The sequence below is a fragment of the Kwoniella botswanensis genome, chromosome 1 (genome assembly GCF_036426115.1).
Source record: "Kwoniella botswanensis chromosome 1, complete sequence".
Taxonomy (NCBI): Eukaryota; Fungi; Basidiomycota; class Tremellomycetes; order Tremellales; family Cryptococcaceae; genus Kwoniella; species Kwoniella botswanensis.
This window is the reverse complement of record NC_088599.1, coordinates 11,691,409-11,711,361: the sequence shown is the minus strand read 5'-3', so window position 1 is coordinate 11,711,361 and position 19,953 is coordinate 11,691,409. Positions and strand designations below refer to the sequence as shown.

General features: G+C 44.8%; 8 protein-coding genes across 8 annotated transcripts; 3 read left to right on the top strand and 5 right to left on the bottom strand.

Moving 5' to 3' along the window:
• Window positions 1–11: 11 nt before the first annotated feature.
• On the top strand, window positions 12–764 carry L199_004416 (uncharacterized protein; the record flags this gene model as incomplete). Its single annotated transcript, XM_064890143.1, has 1 exon — window positions 12–764. One exon carries the CDS (start codon window positions 12–14, stop codon window positions 762–764), a length of 753 nt encoding a protein of 250 aa, XP_064746215.1.
• Window positions 765–1,271: 507 nt separating this feature from the next.
• Window positions 1,272–2,771, bottom strand: L199_004415 (uncharacterized protein; the record flags this gene model as incomplete). Its single annotated transcript, XM_064890142.1, has 9 exons — window positions 1,272–1,425; window positions 1,486–1,555; window positions 1,617–1,678; window positions 1,737–1,833; window positions 1,911–2,090; window positions 2,164–2,308; window positions 2,383–2,484; window positions 2,550–2,594; window positions 2,658–2,771. The coding sequence occupies 9 exons, from the start codon at window positions 2,769–2,771 to the stop codon at window positions 1,272–1,274; spliced, it is 969 nt and encodes a 322-aa protein (XP_064746214.1).
• Window positions 2,772–3,340: 569 nt separating this feature from the next.
• L199_004414 (uncharacterized protein) lies at window positions 3,341–9,246 on the bottom strand (the record flags this gene model as incomplete). The annotated part of the gene is made up of 21 exons (XM_064890141.1): window positions 3,341–3,377; window positions 3,437–3,478; window positions 3,540–3,834; window positions 3,891–3,956; window positions 4,011–4,079; window positions 4,143–4,400; window positions 4,497–4,552; window positions 4,607–4,627; window positions 4,702–4,742; window positions 4,808–5,133; window positions 5,194–5,384; window positions 5,452–5,594; window positions 5,677–6,016; window positions 6,113–6,654; window positions 6,733–7,073; window positions 7,132–7,168; window positions 7,229–7,319; window positions 7,388–7,674; window positions 7,762–8,099; window positions 8,216–8,993; window positions 9,079–9,246. The coding sequence occupies 21 exons, from the start codon at window positions 9,244–9,246 to the stop codon at window positions 3,341–3,343; spliced, it is 4,467 nt and encodes a 1,488-aa protein (XP_064746213.1).
• A 902-nt stretch (window positions 9,247–10,148) lies between these two features.
• Window positions 10,149–10,921, top strand: L199_004413 (uncharacterized protein; the record flags this gene model as incomplete). The annotated part of the gene is made up of 2 exons (XM_064890140.1): window positions 10,149–10,358; window positions 10,577–10,921. 2 exons carry the CDS (start codon window positions 10,149–10,151, stop codon window positions 10,919–10,921), a joined length of 555 nt encoding a protein of 184 aa, XP_064746212.1.
• A 369-nt stretch (window positions 10,922–11,290) lies between these two features.
• Window positions 11,291–12,022, bottom strand: L199_004412 (uncharacterized protein; the record flags this gene model as incomplete). The annotated part of the gene is made up of 4 exons (XM_064890139.1): window positions 11,291–11,501; window positions 11,557–11,627; window positions 11,725–11,903; window positions 11,977–12,022. 4 exons carry the CDS (start codon window positions 12,020–12,022, stop codon window positions 11,291–11,293), a joined length of 507 nt encoding a protein of 168 aa, XP_064746211.1.
• Window positions 12,023–12,590: 568 nt separating this feature from the next.
• Window positions 12,591–14,249, bottom strand: L199_004411 (uncharacterized protein; the record flags this gene model as incomplete). The annotated part of the gene is made up of 3 exons (XM_064890138.1): window positions 12,591–13,014; window positions 13,462–13,784; window positions 13,851–14,249. 3 exons carry the CDS (start codon window positions 14,247–14,249, stop codon window positions 12,591–12,593), a joined length of 1,146 nt encoding a protein of 381 aa, XP_064746210.1.
• Window positions 14,250–14,462: 213 nt separating this feature from the next.
• On the top strand, window positions 14,463–16,783 carry L199_004410 (uncharacterized protein; the record flags this gene model as incomplete). The annotated part of the gene is made up of 6 exons (XM_064890137.1): window positions 14,463–14,929; window positions 14,997–15,248; window positions 15,326–15,424; window positions 15,564–16,168; window positions 16,265–16,567; window positions 16,656–16,783. The coding sequence occupies 6 exons, from the start codon at window positions 14,463–14,465 to the stop codon at window positions 16,781–16,783; spliced, it is 1,854 nt and encodes a 617-aa protein (XP_064746209.1).
• A 318-nt stretch (window positions 16,784–17,101) lies between these two features.
• On the bottom strand, window positions 17,102–19,744 carry L199_004409 (uncharacterized protein; the record flags this gene model as incomplete). The annotated part of the gene is made up of 6 exons (XM_064890136.1): window positions 17,102–17,200; window positions 17,287–18,496; window positions 18,560–18,759; window positions 18,830–19,029; window positions 19,096–19,219; window positions 19,310–19,744. The coding sequence occupies 6 exons, from the start codon at window positions 19,742–19,744 to the stop codon at window positions 17,102–17,104; spliced, it is 2,268 nt and encodes a 755-aa protein (XP_064746208.1).
• Window positions 19,745–19,953: the final 209 nt, after the last annotated feature.

Genomic DNA, 19,953 nt, shown 5'->3' with positions numbered 1-19,953 from the left:
TCAGGTCAACAATGTACATCCGACCAGTACACGCCGAGCTCGATGTTCCCACTTTACATCAATTCATCCGTCAGTATCCCTTAGGGTTATTCACCACTTCCATTCCCCACAAATCAAACTCTACCATACAGACCACTCATATACCTTTCGTACTTGACACTTCTCCCAAAAGCTCCGATGAGAATGACAAAGGCACGCTCAGAGGACACATAGCTCGGGCGAATCCTCAATCCAAATCCATCGTCGATTCTCTCACTGCATCCGCTTCCGAAGAATTATCAGAAGAAGTCCTAATCCTGTTCAACTCCCCCGTGCATTCGTACGTCACACCAAAGTTTTACGTCGAGACGAAACCCAAAGATGGAAAGGTAGTGCCCACATGGGATTACGCCGCTGTACAAGTTTACGGCAAAGCTAGGATCTACTATAAGAACAACGAAGAGACATCGACATTCTTACAGAAACAGGTTGAAGATCTATCTCAGCTGAATGAACTTCAACATATCCAAAAGAAAGGGAAGAACGATGGAGAGAAACCATGGAAAGTATCTGATGCTCCGTCAAGATATGTCGATCTACTCAAGAAAGCTATTATAGGCTTGGAAATTAAGATTGATAGGATCGAAGGTAGATTCAAGCTCAGTCAGGAAAGCTCGGTTGGCGACTGGAAAGGAGTTGTGAATGGGTACAGATCCTTGGAGACGGACGAAGGTGATAAAATGGCTGAATTGGTGGCGAGCAGAGGTCAAGAAAGGAATGTATAGACCGAGCAGCGATGAGTGGTGAAGTCCATCAGGCGATTGGGAATCGAAAGAAGGACTTCGACCGTAAGTTCCTTTTCCACACCAGCAGCCGGCGTGGTCTATAGCTGTAAGTGACTAACTCAATATACCATCAGCTGTGATTCCATATTCGCCGATAGAATGATCATTTAGATAATCTGCTATGCTGTTGTAAACGTCAATCTGCAGATTGCACTGTCTTTGATAGCCCACTAACAATTGTGGTATTTATCTATGGTCTATGGTCTATGGTCTATGGTCTATATTATTTCTCTCTGGTCTAATTGATACCATCTATGGTATATTGCGTTGTTACCCGACATCAATATGTATGTGTTTGTTCTAGAGCTACAGTCGTTGTTTGTCGTTCATTCTCCAACATATTTTCTATTTTATGAAATTTTACATGAATCTTTGATTTTGAACGTTTGCCTTGTTTCGTGATCTGTCGTTGTCGTCATCCGTTCCGGCCACAATAGGTGTTCAGTATTAGACTAGATTTTGGATGCTATGAGCGGGAGTGTTCGAACAAGCAGATTGCCGCCTTGAATTCCTCTCGCTCATGTTCCGACTTGGTTCCGACACTTGCACGGTATCATTCTGAAGTGTTTCTCCCGTACTATCTTGTCCAGGTGTGATTTTCCTGAAAGCACAAGATTGATTTTGAGCGTCTCTGATCGAACGGAAATTGCATGGGACTCACCAATAATGAACGGCCTTCAGGAAGACGTAGGCCCCTGTAGCGAGCAAAGATCCAAGGGTTGGTCCCAGCCCTAAAGAATCACTCTCTATCAGCAACGGAGCTCTGAAGAGGACAGCGACAGGAGTCCTTACAATAAATCCAATGATAATCTGAAAAGCCCTGAAAACAAGATGGACCAAATACTCTTGCCGTACTACAGTAATCGTGTAGTCAGCATCAGTATTGATGATAGTGAAGAAGGGTGAACTTACTTGACGGCACCACCCGTGAACGGAGAAGAGTATAGTACGATGACAAACAGGGTCAACGCGAATCCCATAGGAGCGAATGGGGTGAACAAGTGTTTTTCTATTCGGAACCCGTCATTAACCCAATCAGGTATGGTATCACGCAATGAGTGCAAGTATGGTGGAAAGGGAACTCACCAGCAGCTAACATCAACACGCTCAATATCAACCCAGCTGTCGAGAAAGCTTCTATGAAGACACCTTTCGTCCTGCTCGTCCCATTCTGTAATTGGACATTTACATCTAATTCTATAGGGCTTAGACCAGTTAAGATCGCACATGCTACTAGTGAACCCGCCATCTGGGCTGCCGACACGACTGAATCCGAAGAAATTTCTTGGTCAGTGCACATGAGACGAAGATCTGTAGATGTGTAAGAGCGAAAACTCACGAATAAATCTGACTGGTTTGATCGCACCTATCAGATACAACGCGAGCGAAACGGAAGGGTTGAAAATTGATCCGGTAAATCTGTAAAATATGGTCGAAGTAGCGAATAACGATGTCCCAAATGCGGCTGCCGAGTAAAAGTAGCTCTGAAAAGAGGTGGAAGTGCCATCAGCATGGCTGCTGAAGGCTTGAATAGATGGAAGAGATGAGTTTCACTCACGACTAATGCCAAAGCGGCGTCTGCACTGGGTGATGAGGTCGTTTGAGTATCTTCTCCATTATTGGATGCCATCTTCTGGAACGCCTTCACAGTCTGGATTGACTAGATTCAAATGATCAGCTTCCTCCTTGACTGGCTAAGAGGGTCAGGGATGTCTAACCACTTACACCCAAACTGAAAATGAAGAACATGATGGTTCCGATGAACTCTCCCTGAACAGCACGACAGTCAGCTCCAACACTTTCGAATCAGGCAGCTTTAACGACTCGACTCACAGCAGTAGCGATCAGGTCTTTGTTTATATCGCCAAACAAGCCTTTCTGCTCCTCTGTCTTCTCCATATACGTCAATTCGATCGTTTTGAAATAACTTCTCGTCTTTCGGAACATGTTTTGAGGCGTCTTCAGAGATGGCTTGTATTGGTAGCTTTTCGAAAAGGTTGGGTCACCCAAAAGATATGATCAGTGAAGGAGGAAGCGGCAAGTCGTCGAAGTAACGAAAATTAGAAGTCAACACCGGCGGCAATGTCTAAAAAGTTTTACTTTTTATCGAAAAATGCACAGACATGAAGAGTGACTGTACTGCAGTTTAAGTTTATTCACTGAAACGTCATGATGATGATTCCAGTGAAAGGTCCAAGGGTAGAATCACAGTGTCCTTATTCAGTTTGTCTCGCAGCATGCTTGTCGATACCCTAATTTCACAAGAACGAGCAGCAGAAGCAGCACGAAAAGAACACAGCATCACTTAAAAAGGAAGAGTAACCTTCTTCGATTCAGGGATCTCTACTCGCGACTTGTGCCTTATCAATTAACCGACGTTGAGTATATACGTCATACTTTCAAGTATTCACTATACCCAGACAGGAGACTGAAACTGCTGTTAATGCTAACAGCATTCGATACATTCCAGAACATCAGGCGTTCTATCATATCATACTACTAAGAGGAGAGTGAAGTCATTTTGCCTTTTTCGATTGTTTACTTCGTAATTTACTACTCATCATAGCATATCAGCACCTATATCCTACGTTCGGATCAACAGGTGTACTTACAGTAAAAGGAAAACCAAAGCGTACGAACTCAGACAGAACAGGCTACGGCAAAGTACGATGATGAGCTACAAGTTCCTGCTGCTGAAACAAATGTCGCACTCACAATGTAATAGCTATATCCCTCCAACCATCCGATTTCTCTCCCAACCCCAGTGCCTCAAGGGCCGAACTACCTTTTGCGACCGTACAGTATTGGCAACCACTCGCAGCTTCTGGATTATTCAGATAACCTGGAGCTTTCGCTAAGAACTGTGTCATATATTCACCGCAGGTCATACCGCTTCCAGGAGGAGGATCGAATACACCGAATTCATCTTCCGCACAGCGTACTTCCACATCCCACAAGATCCGAGATACCAGTCCTCCCATCAAGTAGTTGAAGGGGTTTAAGTAATATACTATGGTAAATATCAGCCGAAGGCTCGAAAAATAGTCAAAAAGGTAGAGAGCTTACACCAGTATCGCCAGAAAGCGGTTATCTGGGAGTATGGTACGAGGACACCACAGAACATGATAAGAACTAGTAGGCATATTAGCGGTTGCTCTGCCTGCGTTGCCAAGATTCTGAACTCACTTCCGATGAGCAATGGATTCACAAGTGATGCAAATACCTCATGAGGGGAATAAGCAGCGATGAATTGACCTTTTGGGATGGGTAGAAGGAGTCAGTCTTTGGTCGACTTAGAAATTCGATAAGGGGACTCACCTATACCGGTATAGAGGAACTCGTAGAATGTCATCTGAAGATAGACTGGACCAGCTACTCCAGGTTTGAAAGATAGTCCGGCGGTAGGGTACCAAGGTGCGAAGTAAAGTAGAGCGCAGATTAACAGGTAGGGAATTTCCGCTACGATTTCCCCGAAACAGAATGCCCACCAGGCATACAGTTTGGCTTTCTTCTCTCTCGCTTCGAAGATATCTCGATTATGGATAAATTTCGGTTGGGTTTGATGGATGACACCGGCTATGTGAGCAAGAGATGATATGAGTGATCTGACTAGGGACTGCAAAAGGCCACCACAGAGGACAGCCCATGAGCATGGTATAGGAAGTCACTCACGAGCCACGAACACATACATGAATGTGGAAAACACTCGATTTTGAAGATCCGCATATCTGGCAGTGATACTATCAGTTCCTGGTGAATATAGAAAGCGGCAAGTCACCTACGTATCACCAATCTTCCAAAACCTGTAGGTTTCAAGGCATATCAGTGAAGTGCTTTATGGGAAGATATCTCCAGCGAAGAGGACAAATCGACTTACGAGAAACCGTTCAACAGAGCTGCAGCGACGTGTAAAGCAATCTGCGATAGTTAAATGCCAGAACGTTAGTTTTGGTTGGGATCGAGATACATCCAATTCGGCTCACTTTATTGAACACATATTCGGTATCTCTCCAAAGTTGGATGGAAGCTCTCTTCGAGACCAGTTTCAACTGTAGCCAAGCTGGCGAAGCATACTCGTAATGTTCTCCTTCAATCTGAATATCCACTTTTGACGAATCCTCTTTCAACTTCTCTAGTTCATTCAAGCGATCCTTAGATTCTTGAGAATCCAACCATATTTGTGCCCAATCCCTACCCTGGGATAAATCGCCTGAAACGATATCTATCATCCTTTCTGCGGGGTTGATCTCTTTAGGCATGGATACTCCGTTTCTCTCGAAATACGAATTCATCTCATCGATCGCTCCAACTACGCGACTTACTCTGTTAGTTGTACGGCAATTATGGGATCGAGTAATCGGAAACTCACAATACACAGTCTTACCACCACCTTTTAACAGCAACAATTGATCGAACCGAGCGAACAAGGCGGCTGAAGGTTGATGGATCGTACAAAGTACAGCTTGACCCGCAGCAGCCAATTTCCTTAGGAATGACACGATGAGATATGAGCTTTGACCATCTAATCCAGATGTCGGTTCGTCCAAGAAAAGTAAAGTACTTCAAAAGACGACAAGTCAGCTTGGAACGGTAAGTAATTTGGTGAGAAGCCCAAATCATGACTCACGGCTTGCTGACGAGTTCGACACCTATCGTGAGTCTTTTCCTCTGTTCTACATCCAGCCCGTTCCCTGGGGTACCAATCAGAGCATCTTCGATATCTCTTAATTCCAGAAGCTCGATGATCACATCGACGTATGATAACTTTTCCTGCAACATTTCATTTCAATCAATATATCCCGTACACGTATCTGGGACCAGGTATGGCATGGTATAGTATGGTTTGACTCACTTTATTCGTCAACGTTCTAGGTTGTCTGAGCAATGCCGAAAATTCGAGAGCCTCCCTGACGGTCGCTTGCGGCAAGTGAACATCTACCTGCTCGCAGTAACCTGTGGTTCGCTGGAAGGATACCGAGAGGGGTCTACCATTCATCAACACCTGACCTTCGATTTCACCTTCTGTCTTTCTCAATGCCAAAACATCCATCAAAGTAGTTTTACCCGCCCCTGAAGATCCCATCAGAGCGGTCAGTGTACCTGCTTTGCAGTATCCTGAGATGTTGTCTAACAACTTCTTGGGTTTTCCATTGGCATTGACGGTGTAGTTCAGGCTTCTCCATGTAAGTACGCTATATTTGGGAATTGTTCATTAGCTGATATACGTGTATTGGGACTTGTTATTCGACATGTCAGGATATGTATCTGATAATTTGCCTCGAACTTACGAGTTGACCGCATGGACTTCGCCATTACCCACTTGACCCTCCGATGAATGGGCTGATTTATTGTATAGCTGAGTATGAGACGGACCGTCCTCTTCATCCTTAGGCGACGAGCCGTTTTTCTTCGCTTCACGGATATATCTTCCACCACCACCTCTCTTATACAGCAACATGGATTTGGTCGTTCCGGCAGCAGGAAGGAGTTCGATCATGATTGCGCATAAAGCCAGGAAGAAGATCCACATAGCCGTGATAATGCCGAAATTCCTCCACACGTGGTTCTTGTAAAACCTCAATGCGACCGCTGCCCAATCTCTACCTGATACGATCGTTGAGCCTGGTGAAGAGCCCGCTAAGGCACATCCTTGGGTCAATTGATCGTATGTCCCTCCAGTCGGTGCGAGTTGCGGTGAAACACAGGCCAAGGAAAGACCGTCCAATTCGTTGATCATCATGGCTTCGAAGGCATAGTAGAATACGTTTATCCACCTGATCCAGGCGAACCAAGGGTGCATTGCAGGAGTGTAAATTGCATAACCGGCGTACTGTACGGAATCACGGGGAATCATATTTCAGCTGTCATCGTCTTAGCAAATTCTTCCATTAGATGAAATGTGACTTACCAAAGACAGTAAGAGAATAGCGAATCCGGAAGCTTTCGAAGCGTTGTTGAAAGTGTTGAAGGAGTAACCGATAAACCTGAACAACGCTGTCGTGCAGAGCGTGGTCATATACGTAAACAGCAAGAACGCGAAAAACAATCCGGCATCGACTTGTAAGCCGGTCATAAAGTAGATGATGATTGTGAACAGGAATATCTGTATAGCGAAGATGGGTAAATCTCCTATTGTTTTGGCGAAGAGAACAGCTGATGGTCGATACATTGAGAAGCCTTTGTGTTTCGCAAGAACTGATCTACCGGTGAATACTGCTGTTGTCTCACCGAGGGACATGAGAGATGGGACTGGGTGAATAGGCCATCAGTATAGTACAGTATCTGTTAAGTAACCTGAGATACTCACAGAACAAGGTCAAGAACAGCACACCCCCTCTCAAGAACTATCAACAACACATCATTAATGATATCAACCTTCTGTGGGAAACTTCGAATAGACTTACTAGACCGGATGTATCCTCTGGCATTTGGTAGAACATCGATCCACCGATCAAGGCCTGCGCTACCATTGTAGCGGGTCTGACCCAGAATGTCCTGTCCAAATGGCAAAAATGGTGAATATTTGCTGATCATCTCATTTCCATTTTAGATCTGACGCTCACCATTGATCACCCCATCTTTGCTGATAATCCCTGATCAACGCAGCTTTCACCTGAGCTACGTAATTGACTTTTTCAGGTCTAACTTTCCTCGCCCATTTGTCTTTCTGATGTTGTATTATACTTCGGGTATTTTCAGTTTCAACATCCTTCTCGTTACTTGATAGGTAGGCGTCTAGCTCTTGCCTCATCAATTGCGCGACCGAGGATCTCGCGTAGATCGCTGCCAATTCTGATGCTGTTGTGGGCATGTGCCCTGTGTAGCCAGGTCTGATCTTTCGTTCGTTTGTCTATCAGGATCATAGGTATCAGTAAGAACGGAAAATACATTCTAGTGCTGCGGTACGTTTGATCATATGGTAAAGTGTGACACTCACAGCGGTAACAGCCGTCAAGAAATCAGCTGTATTACCCCCATCTGGATGTACGAAACCCAGATCCTCAAAATACTTTCGGGCTTCACTCCTGGGTCCATAGTAAATTATACGTCCTTCAGCGATCACCGTTACTTTGTCAAACAGGTTGTATATCCCGTTGCCCGCTTGATACAAGCTCACTACCATGGTGTGTCTCTCGATATCCGTGAAAGTGCGGAGATTCTTGATAAACCTCAGAGCGGTATCGGCATCCAACCCTCGAGTGGCGTTGTCCCACATTTGTATGGAAGCTTTGGAAGTGAGTACCTCGGCTATGGAGACTCGTTTCTTTTCGCCACCTACCAATGGGGTTCCGTCAGCATGCAACAATGGTCAAATGGGTATAGTGCGCAAGGCAATAGGACCAATCGGGAAGTGAGGAAGGTAGATCAATCGAATACGCTGATGAACTCACCAGAAACACCTCTCACATATTGATCTCCTACTTTAGTATCATGGGTACGTTCCAGCCCGAACATCTTCAACAATTCCTTCTTTGATTTATCCTGATATTCCTTCCTTGACATTGGATCTCCACCCATCCCTTTAGGTAGTCTCGTACCGCTTGAGGGGGTGTTCATCCTCAATGCGAAATCTAATGTCCTTCCAACAAGCAAATTCGGATCGTGCAAGTCTTCCTCGGAATTGAATATGATATCACTTTTGATTGGTTCAAGATTTTTTGGGTTCTTCTTCGAATCTAGGGAACCGTAATAGACAGTACCATCTAAGCCTGCATATCCCTCTTTATTCCCACTCAAAGCTTTGAGGAAAGTCGTACATCCACTTCCTGGTCTACCGATGACTAACATCATTTCACCTGATTTGACCAATCCCGAAAAATCCTTGATCAAATAATGTTCCCCCTTGCGTAATCCTTCTTGACCTTTGGAAGGGATCGGATCCCCTTTCGACCAGACCATACGATCACCGTCCTTGGTTGGTGTGTGGGCTTCAGACGATTCTTTATCGTCATTGGAAGTAGAGATTTTGTCACTCTTCTTGGTTGAGGATAATAGTTCGGCCCTTCGACGATATTTGAGGGTCTGCCAGGGTAACAAATACGTTCCGAGCGATTTACCATACTCTACATTATCTATACCCCCTGTTCCTCTGACTGAGAGGTGGTCGTACGCGAGGGAGAGTGATTTGTAGGGTGGTAGACCTCTGGATCGTAGTAACTCCTGATCTTCCTAATTGGTCATAGCAGATTGCAGATGATCAGCTCGACGAACAGGCGGATCACAGACACGGATATTCGTGAGATGGGATACGAACCTTTAGCTGCGATTCCAGTGTCCATCGTGCGTTATCCCCTTTCTCTTCCGTTATGTTCTTGCGGCTCATTGCCAATCGTGCGGCCGATGTGGACTGTTGTTTGGATGTTGTTTGTTCGACTGATGCCGACTGAGCGGATGTGGATAACCCACTCTGCCCCGTTGACATGATTCTAAGTGTGTTTTATGTGAGGAGACGTTCGACAGAAAAAGAATGCAGTCAGTCATTCGAGTTGTGTTTTATAAGCATCCATGGCATACATAGTCCTTGGGCCGTACGAAGCTCCACTGATCAATAGAAAAGTCCAAACATCCATGAGGGGGTCTACAAGAAATTTCGTTTCGAGCACCGGCTATGTTTACTCGAAAAGAGCGGTTTAGGCGTCGTTGATTGTTTACCCTTTTACGTGAAAACTTCGGATTTGGTAGATCTTCTGTAAAACCCTAAATGGTTTCTCACACTATCGGATGTAGCAATCCTGCTGTCGTCAGAAAGGTCTCAGTCAGAGAGGCCTCTTCGTAAGATGTGATCCCTGAGAAGATAGGAACTATCGGTTGGACAGTTACCGTAACATGTGAGGTATGCTTACATTACCTTGACATTCCTCGGGACTATTCAGTGGGCGCAACTGCGAGTGCGAGATTAACGAGATTTCCCGAAGATTGTTTGCAGGGTGCGGTGGTGCGGTAGTTCTGTCTGGTCACCTCGGTTTTACCGCCGGAGTAGACATAATCCTTGGTTGTCAACAAGGACATAGGTGACTGACCTCGGTGATGACATCCCAGGCTATTATCATGCATTTATATTCTATGCTGCTCACATACAGTACAACTATGATACATGATGGTGCAGTGAATGGGATGGTATTTCACCTCGGACATGAAGCAAAGTCCATAGCAGCACTTTGCCGATCTGTGACCATCATCATGAGTTGCCGTAACCGAGCAATCATCGTTTCTCACACCTATATAACACGGCATCCTCATCTCTCCAATGTTACCATCCCATCTTCACCAGCACCTCATAAGGTATTCATTTGTTAGCAGGTAGAACAAGCAATCTTGATAACGATGACAACCCTCACCAACGCAATCACATCTCTCCCCGCTCCCTCCATCACCCTCGCTTTGGGAGGACTGACCACCGCCTATGTCTTCTTCGCCAACATCGGTGAGACCCAACGAGGTTCAATCGCCTATCTGAATGAAAGATTGACACCGGTAACACTGAATGATAAGGAGAGAGCGAAAGTATGGAGAGCTTACTTTAAACCTGCTGCTGTGAGTGGACCGTTTCTGATTTGTAGCACGTTAATTGCTATAACATCCTACCAACCTCCTTCAGCTCTGATTTGCACTGTTGTTATCATTTCTTTGTACTCCGGTCTGATCCACAGTCTGCGCATTCGAGCCCTCTACAATTCTGTATTTGTACTCACGTCGTCTGTCATTCTCCTCGGTCCCCCGTATCACCTAGCTGACCCCACCGTGCTTTGCAGACATGGATCGTCTCGGCTTCTCTCACCTCTACCGCACTCAATATGACCACGTCGTACCTCCACAAATCACCGCTCATCTCCAAGATCACCTTCGTAGCAGGCATGGCATCCCTCTGGATCCTGCCCATCACCTTCTTCGTTGGTCTTCCACCTATCAACTCCAGATTACTCGACCTCGCCCAGCAAGACGAAGGTACCGCTAATAAGATCATCACTCCCACATCCGACGATGAAGCCAAGAAGCTGATCAAGAGCTGGGAGGAAAAGCATGTACTTAGGTACCCTAGTTATGCTGTCGCGTGGGGTTTGAGTCTTTTGGCCATTCTTTTGGATGGAAGGGTTTAGGTTGTGATCAGTCAGGTCAGAGGACCTGGGAGTTGCGATGACAAGAGACCAAGAATGAAAAATTGGAATATGGGATATTGAATTTGGTATGTAATTGTAAGGTCTACTTTTCCTGATGGGTGTGTAACTGTAAGGTCTCCTCTTCCTGATGAGATTGAATTACCACTGTGATGAAGTCGACATGTCTGCATGAATCCTAAAAGAAGTAAACAGAACAATTACGAAATCGATCATATAAGGTAAGCGGATTGTATTAATGATAAGTTGAGAGGTGAATGAGATGAAACCAAATACTGCCAATAACATCCAAACTGACTATCAAACGAAAAAACTACTGATTGTTCATGGATAAATACCCCTGACCAATATCTAACAACAACTTCCCGAAGCTACATGATCGACCGAAGCCGTACAAGTATCTCTACCGAAAATGATATAGCCCACGGTCTGTCCGAGGAATATCGCAAAGAGGATATAACCGTTGAAGAACATTCCGAATAACATGACTAGGAAAGCGGCGGTGAATTGACTGCCGTAGCATATACCTCGGATGATCTGTTGAACCCATGAGGGTCGGAAGCTACAGTACCTTTTTGTCAATCTCGGATATCTCTGTCTCTGAGGATGAAACTCACTGATAGGTCATGGGAGTAGTTGTATCTTTGTTGGAGGATAATTCAGGGAGGGCGGAAGGGATCAATCCTGACTGTACAGCAGAATATACCAAAAATGTCAGCAAAGTTCGTCGATGTCGTATCGAGATGAGGGAAATGATTTCTGAAGCATGAATGTACCTAGCTCACCTTGGCAGCCATGATTAATCTCCTATCGTATTCCCTTCCTACCCTTCTTACAAACTCGATCGCAATACATAGAAAGAATATACCAATGACACTCCCCGCGAAATCACCTTTCGACCTGATATGCCAACTTGCAGAGAGGAAACATGCGTCGATGGTTGTCCAATTCCATAACATGGAGACTGTATAGGACGCATTAGAGTTTCATCCGCTGTGATCTGGAGTGAATCTGGTAGAGAAGGTGATTCCACTTACTCTTACATGCATGGGAATCCATGTCCATATCGCCGCCCATGTCCATCTTGGCAACTAACTACTATGTCTGTGTGAGGTGTAGGTGGAAAAAGAAGGTTAAGTGGTATTCTATATCTCGTAAGTTGGGGAGATCAGTGATAATCAGATAGAACACAGCAGGAGAAACTCATCTATTCGTTCCTCATCCCTTTTATATGCATTATGCATGACCCACCTACATCTATTATTGAATCGCTTTGGTATGCACCAACCTTACAAACTACTATATCCTATACCGTTGGATCGCTATCTTGGCACACAATTTTGATTGGTCCCTGATTATGCCGCAAGTGATCGGACCTCCCGAGCCATTTTCAACTGATCGATAACTCAATGCTTCAACTCCTCCAAAGGCATGAGTGGTATAAAACGACGAATCAGATTTATGGCTCGTGTCATGAGATAAATTTATGGATAACTTTGAGATACTGAAACATTCCGAAGGTTAAGGGATATAACCTTGACTGCATACGAAGATAATGTGGGATGATGTACTGCACATATATATATACTCGTCTGCATGTGGCACTCGGATGCTCGAGGCACTCGGACATGAAATATGTAACATATATCTACTACTCTTCATCACATTCCTCAAGCTCTAAGCAAGCTGTGCTGTAGTGCTTTGGCGTAGCCCTACTCGTAGGTCTTCTGCATGCATTCTCACGCTTTGAGCCCTCTCCCTGCTTATTTCGCAATTCTGCTGCCGCTTTCTTCCTTCTCTCCTCCAACTGCTTCTTCTTCCTTTCCGCCAGCTCTGCAGCATGTTCCCTCTTATATCTGGGATCGAATACCTGTCCTTGAGGGTACCTAGTACGTTTCCCAGTACCTTGGACCTCTTTATCCAACTCCTCCACCGCTTTTCGCTTCCTGGTATCCTCCCCAATCAAGGCCACCTCTGCAAAGCTTTTATCCAATGCTCTTTGGGTCTTCATAAAGGCGGTTTTCAGATCGATTTCTCCCCTTCTAACTGTCCTATCTAATGCTCTTAGTGTCTGGCTATTGGTAGGAGTGTCTGGCTCGGTTGTTTCAAGCTGGGGAGGGGGAGTGAGGGCTGAATTTGAACACATTACTGATGGATCTATAGGGAACAGTCCTGATCGCCTCCAAGCTGACCGAATCTGATGGGAATGCGCTGTCTTCTTCCATGCGCGTTGAAACCACCTCCAGAAGTAATACTTGCTCACTCTTGATCGATCAGATCCCAATTGATACTCGATTATTTCTTGAGAATATCTAAGGTTCAAAGTGTTGAAGAAATTTACATCCAGAGGCTGGAAAACGTTGGTCATATTTGCAGGAAGGAAGATACACACTATATTTCGGTCCCAGCATGCTTCTATGAAGTCTACCTGATCGTGACATGCACATCCATCTAGAAATAGCAATCTTCTATGGCCATGTGCTCGATTTTTGGTGAAAGGATCGAATACTTCTTCTAGCCACTTCATCATGTAATAACTATTGTTATAACCTGTCTTTGAGACCGCAGCCATCAAGAGGGGATCCTTATCTTTCACATCTGCCCATTCTTCAATGAAATATTCGCCCGAATAGATGAGGAAAGGCGGAACAGGGGCATCAGAGGTCGAAATGGTAGCTACCACTGTGATGTGACAGTCGTTTGCCAAAGCAGCTTGAGAAGTGGTCGGTTTATACTTGGGAGCGACCCGTTTGACCTTTCTATCGGTAGACATGTTGAAAGGGGCTTCATCCATATTGAAAATGTTCGAAGAGAGGTAGTGATAGTCGTCATATGCCGCTTTGACCTTCTTTCAAAATCAATACCCATTCCGCCCACACTTTTCAATAGAGAATTGTCTGAAGTAACTCACAAGGGTATAGAAAGCCTTTCTATTGGCACCTGTGTCCGATTTCATCCTAGAAGCTTCTTGTATCTTGAAATATTTCGAAGATAAATCCTCCTTATGCCTTCTTAAAAAGGAACTCGCCCAGTTCCTTCCTATCTTCTCTTCTGAGATCGCCACAGCAAGCTGTCTGATGTGCTGGGGGGTCAAGTGGGTTCCTCTCTGAGAATAGGAGTTGATTTTATCGATGAGAGCGACCTCCTGTTGAACAGAGAGGTGCCGCTTGGTCCTCTCCCCTCTAGGAGCATGGGTATCCTTCAGGCGATCATGTAAAGTCGATTTTGGCACTTTGCCATGCTTTGCTGCGTTGGCTAGGCTCTCCTGAGGATTCTGCTTCTTATATATTATTGCTTCTTCGATGGTCATGATGTGGAATGATGAATAAAGTAGAAAGAAAGATGAAACAATTGAAATAAAAGGGGTCAAAACTGGTGTCCGAGTGGCTCGAGCATCCGAGTGCACCGTGCATATGTGTATATCTAAACGAATGAGAGAAGTTTGATTATGCACCGATGTATCCTCACCACTAGCACAGCATATATAAATCGACTCTACACAATCCCCGAAAGACGAAGTGTGATGGACGCAGGAGTCATACCTGGTCAAGTTGATTCCAAAGGACGATATGTCCCCACAGCAGCCGAGCGAACAGCTTACCAAGCGGCTCGCATCCCATGGGCTGACCAAGTGGTCTATGGATACTACACTTTAGGGTTCTCATGTGGTTTATTGGTGGTTTATACACTCTTGAACGGTTTATGGAAGCTACGTGTTAGGTATTCATATGGTACGAAATCAAAAACCTACGTCAAAATCACTTCTCTAATGAGGATGTTGACCTACCCTCAAATACCTCATCGACAATGGGTAACATGGATATGGACTTTCGGACCCCTCGGACCTAACATACTGTTATTTGCTGGACTGGTTTTCGCAACGGGATTTACATTCATCAATGAATATTATTATTATCCTCCTTTCTATGGAAGTGCACCACTGTATCTACGAAGCGAATGGATAGCCATGGCTACTTTACCTTTTATATAGTGAGTGATCTTGTCTTTCGGCATACATCATTACATGTTGTTAATCTATAGAAATTTGATTTCACAGCGTTCTCGGTTCTAAACGAAATATCATCTCAGTCCTCACTGGAGTATCACACGAGAAACTTCAAGTCCTCCATCAAGGCTCTGCCTTCAATTTCACCTACATGAGCCTCGTTCATACTATCGCCGCATGTATCCGAGCTATTCGAGAAAGAGGTTTAAAGGGGACTTTGGCAGTCAACGAAGTTTACGTATCGGGTTTTGTGGCTCTGGCTCCTTTGTTGATACTCTTTGCAGGTGCACTTCCGCCTTTCAGGTAAGTTTCGTTCAAATTCACCGGCAAAAGCCAGAAGAGTACAAGGTAGCTGATGATAATGTTACTTGGATGAGCAGGAAATCGTTCTACGAATCTTTTTATTGGATTCACATTGTCATGGCTGTTTTCTTCGCTGGTGCGATGTTTTGGCATGGATACCAGACCTTAGATAGCGAGTGAGTGACGGATTCTCTTCTCTCTCCTCCTAGTCCAGTAGTCGTTGAATAGCTTGGAGCTTGGAGGTTTCCTGTTGGTAGGAAAGCTGGTTCCTCATATGCTGACATTGGCATTCGTCTGTTTATCGTCTACGTACAGCGCATACATGATTGCGGCCATCGTACTATTCTTAACCAGCGCTACTACTCGCTTAGTCCTCATCATACTTAACAACCCTGTCCTCCATCGGGCTCATGTCGAGCTGGTAGACGATGAAACTATCAAGAAGATCGTTCCTACGTTGTACATCAATTGGTCTGCGGGTCAATATGTCTTTATCAGATTCATGGGAATGGGATGGAGGTCATTGGATTCACATCCTTTTACAATTGCCAATTCCCCTTTGGCTCTGGCTTCGATCCGTGATGGCGACTTGGAGAAATCAAATATTCCGCACCCGGAGTTGACCAAGGTCAACGCCAAGGGAAGTATGAAAGAAATGGTATTTCTTCTCAAACCTCTTTCAGGATTCACCAAAGACCTATACCATAAAGTCAAATCTGGACAAACACAATACAAAGTATTGATTGATGGACCCTATGGTGATGCCCATGTAGGCCAAGGTTTGAAAGCTTTTGACAGAGTTTTGATCCTTACCGGAGGAACTGGAATTACATGGGCGTTGAGCGTGTTGCAAGATCTAGTGTATAGGGAAGATGGAAATGGGAGAGAGATTACTTTGGTTTGGGCTGTCAAAAAGATCTGTAAGTACTGCAAGAGTTTTTCAAGAAATCCTCATGTGCCGCTCGAACACCGAAGTACGTATTGTTATACTTACGAGATCGTCGACTTTCCTATAGCCTCGATGAAATGGTTCGAACGGGAATTACAATTTATTCGAACTAATTACCCCAATGTCCATATCCAACATTACGTTACCGACGAATCTCTTACTCAGCTTCCTGCCATATCTTCACCATCGCCAGATCAATCTGACCCTGCGGGTTCTTCTGAAGACGATACACCTCCAACAGAGAAACAATTGAATTTGGTTGGATCGTCAAAGTCGGATCGAGATTGGAATTGGAATCAAGGAAGACCCAATCTACCTAATATCATAGAACGAACCGTAGCCGCTACGCAAGGTTCTTTGGCTATTGCTAGTAAGTCCAATACGGTTTCATGTCCAATGGAGCTGAACAAAAGCTGATCGGATTGAATTGCTTTCATGTTCTACTTGGTATGTTATAGCCTGCGGTCCACCTCAATTCCTTACGGACTGTTCTAACGCAGTAACCAAAGCTCAGATTGGTATTTTGACAGGTGGATATCCAGATGTAAATGAAGTTTACTTGAAATCTGAATCATACGGTTGGTAGAGTGACTTGCTGGGTACTACAGTATCTCGGATATGTGTACAGAAAAAATAAGGACAACAGAGAATACGTCGATAGTGGATGGAACAAAAATTGTGCATCTCAATTCACCATTCCTTGTTCCCGCCATTCGTCGTTGGTCAGCGGTCGATGCTCAATGCTCGATGCAAGATACAGTGCATTCAAGATACACAATTGAATCGTACATCATACAAGTGCAGTAAAAAGGCCTTTTCCTGATGTTCAGTATTGTATTATAAGTTGAGTTGAAGCTCGATATTGGTAATACGTCTATCCACCTTTCACTATGATACTGTATGATCACCTCCCAACTTTACCTTTATTGCCTATTGATCCCCAGAAACTGACTTTCTCGACTCCTTGAACAAGTTGATCGACATTACCTAGCCACATACCGAGCTAACATATCCAAGATCATTCATCAGTCTTAGCCCACACACGCCCAGAGAAAATTCGGTAATATGTAGGGTAGATGAGAAACTCACCATTTCCTTCTTCTCGTCAACACTCCTCACATCCTTAACCCTCTTCTTCTCATCTTTCAATACTTTGTCCTTACCCAGCCCAACTTCTTTCCGACTGTTCATCACAGCGTTCGGATTCCTCTTATCTGACGGTATCCTTTTACTTGCTCCCAGCGGTGTGATCCCACCTAAAGAAGGCGACGAAGCACTAGGTGGTATACCCCTCGTCAACTCGGCAGGGAACGCACGGGGTTTCGAAGAAGGTGTACGAGAGCTGGACGGCAAGGGAGGTACGGGTGGAACGCCAGCCATAGAACCAGCAGGTAATCCAGATAAATGAGATTGCGTTCTTGAGTGTCTAATTTTTGGTGTTCTTGGTACTGATACAGGTACGGCTGATTCGTCTTGTTCAGGTACGTTCGATTGGATCAACGGGCTCTTACTGACTCTCCTTACGCTACTTCTTCTCATGGAGGAAATACTGGGTGATCTGGGTAATCCGTTGGAGTCCGTCAAAGTCAATGATGGCTGGGTGTTCGAGCGTGAGATTGACCTGGAAGTAGATATCGGAACGATGGTTGATGAACCTGATGAACCTGATGAACCTGAATGTGATCTTTCTGAGCTACTTGTCAGATTAAACGGATCGATGAAACCAGATGGCGAATCGACTTTATGAGAAATGTCCGATCTATCCAATCCACTTGCACTTTTTGGTAGACCCAATCCTAAGCCTACACCACTCCGTTCATCTTCACTTGTACTCCTATGTGACCTACTAGATCGTGGAGTAGGCATTGAGGGTCCATCCATTTCATCCAACATTGCTGCTAGTCCCCTAGAAGTTGTACTTTGCGATATAGGTACTCTGGGTGAAGCAGGGACAGTCGGTAGATTTGGGGTTGAGCTGTTCGAAGTGCACACTGATGATTTCCTAACTGCAGGTGTCAAATAACCTAAATTTGGTTGAGGTGCTTTGCGGGGTGTCATGGGGACAAAAGGCATGTCGAGATCTGCCAATTCCTTAGGATGGCCCTTAGGCGAATGACTGTCATTGAGATTTCTAATGGCAGGTATATATATGGAACTTTGGGACGTCAAGAGGGGAGAGGGTGGGAAGAGCGATGACGAGTTGGATGAGGAGGAAGACGAAGAAGATGAAGATACGGTTCGTTGAGGGTCGTTCTGCTCGGGCAGGAGATAAAAGTAGAGGAATTCTATACATTTCATCCTGTCAAATTGGAATGGTTCAGTCAAATCCGTTATGGTCGAGAAAGATCTGTTCAGTACTCACCTGACATCTTTAGTCACTCCTGTACCTTTCAATACCCTTGTGACAGCTTCCAGTCCGCCAAGCTTTTCGTACGTACGAGCATTTTTCGGTGAATCCACCAATATGCAGAATAACAATTCTAGTATTGTATACGCGATAGCTTTAGAATGTTCGGTCATGGGTGGCTGTGACCGCAGAAGCAGCAGAAGATCTATAAACATCTATATGATTTATAAGATTAGCTTATGATTTCTCATTGGCATTGACAGTTAGAAAGCGTTTCAAACTCGCCTCCATCACCCAACTCTCGCCAACAGTCTCCTTACATCTCCTACTCAAACAGCAAAATCCTTGTAATATACTCGCAACAACCTCGATCTCAGGTACGAGGCTCATCGCCAGCTCGTCATTCACGGGTAAAGAAGTATGTGAGGATTTCTGGGATATGGTGGAAGTGTGTCGTGTAAGGAGGGAAAGTAGTGCTTGATGGACTGTCGAATTGGCGAATTATGTCAGCTATATATATGTAATTGACATAACCACAGAGCTAAGCTTACTCTGTTTTGAAACTAGCTCTCCCAGCTTCATCTCATCTTTATTTACACATATTTCGACGAGGTATCTCTCTATATGCTTCAAGGCAGCTAGACGTCGTCGTGAAGAGCTGCGTAAGGATTTGATCTGACATGGTAGATCTGAATCAGCTTTGCCCCATCAATCTTCCCTTCAAGGCAGATGTTCTTCGAATCAAGAAGTGTAGAGTGTACTTACATCGCTTAACCAGCTTTCCAGCCCTTCCTCAACCGACCTCTCCCTCCTCATTCCCATCCCCATCCCCATTCCAGCCCCTTCACCCCTCTCCATCTTCTCTACTTCAGCCGCAGAATGACTCTTGCTCTGTCTCCTACTTCTATCAGTAGATACATGAGACTGATTCGATTTTGTCCGTCTCATGCCCTCTCCTCCCACTGGTGTCCCGGGATCAGGAGCAGTGGTCAAACCAGGTAAACAAGTCATACTTGCTGATGTTGGTTCGGATTCATTGACGGATGGTAAGAGAGACCGACGAGAGCGGTACTTCAACTTGCCATCTGACGGTGCATCTTTACTTCTTGATGATTGAGAGGATGATGGTTGTGGTTGAGAAGCTAAAAAGGATAAGGCAGAGGTGGAGTGGGATTTACGATGTCCCTGAGGACGAGACATGATGAGGGATGTGGTGGTTACGTATAAATGATTGAGTGGTCTGTATGTCGGTATGTTTTTTGGTCCTAGGATATATGCAGGTGGATAAATGGTGACTGGACAATGTGTGAGGTCGATGAAGAAGGCTGCCAGTCGAGGAATGTAAGGAATCATGAAAGTGGTCAGAGGTCCAAACATCATCCAACATGTTAAAAGATTGTTTATACATT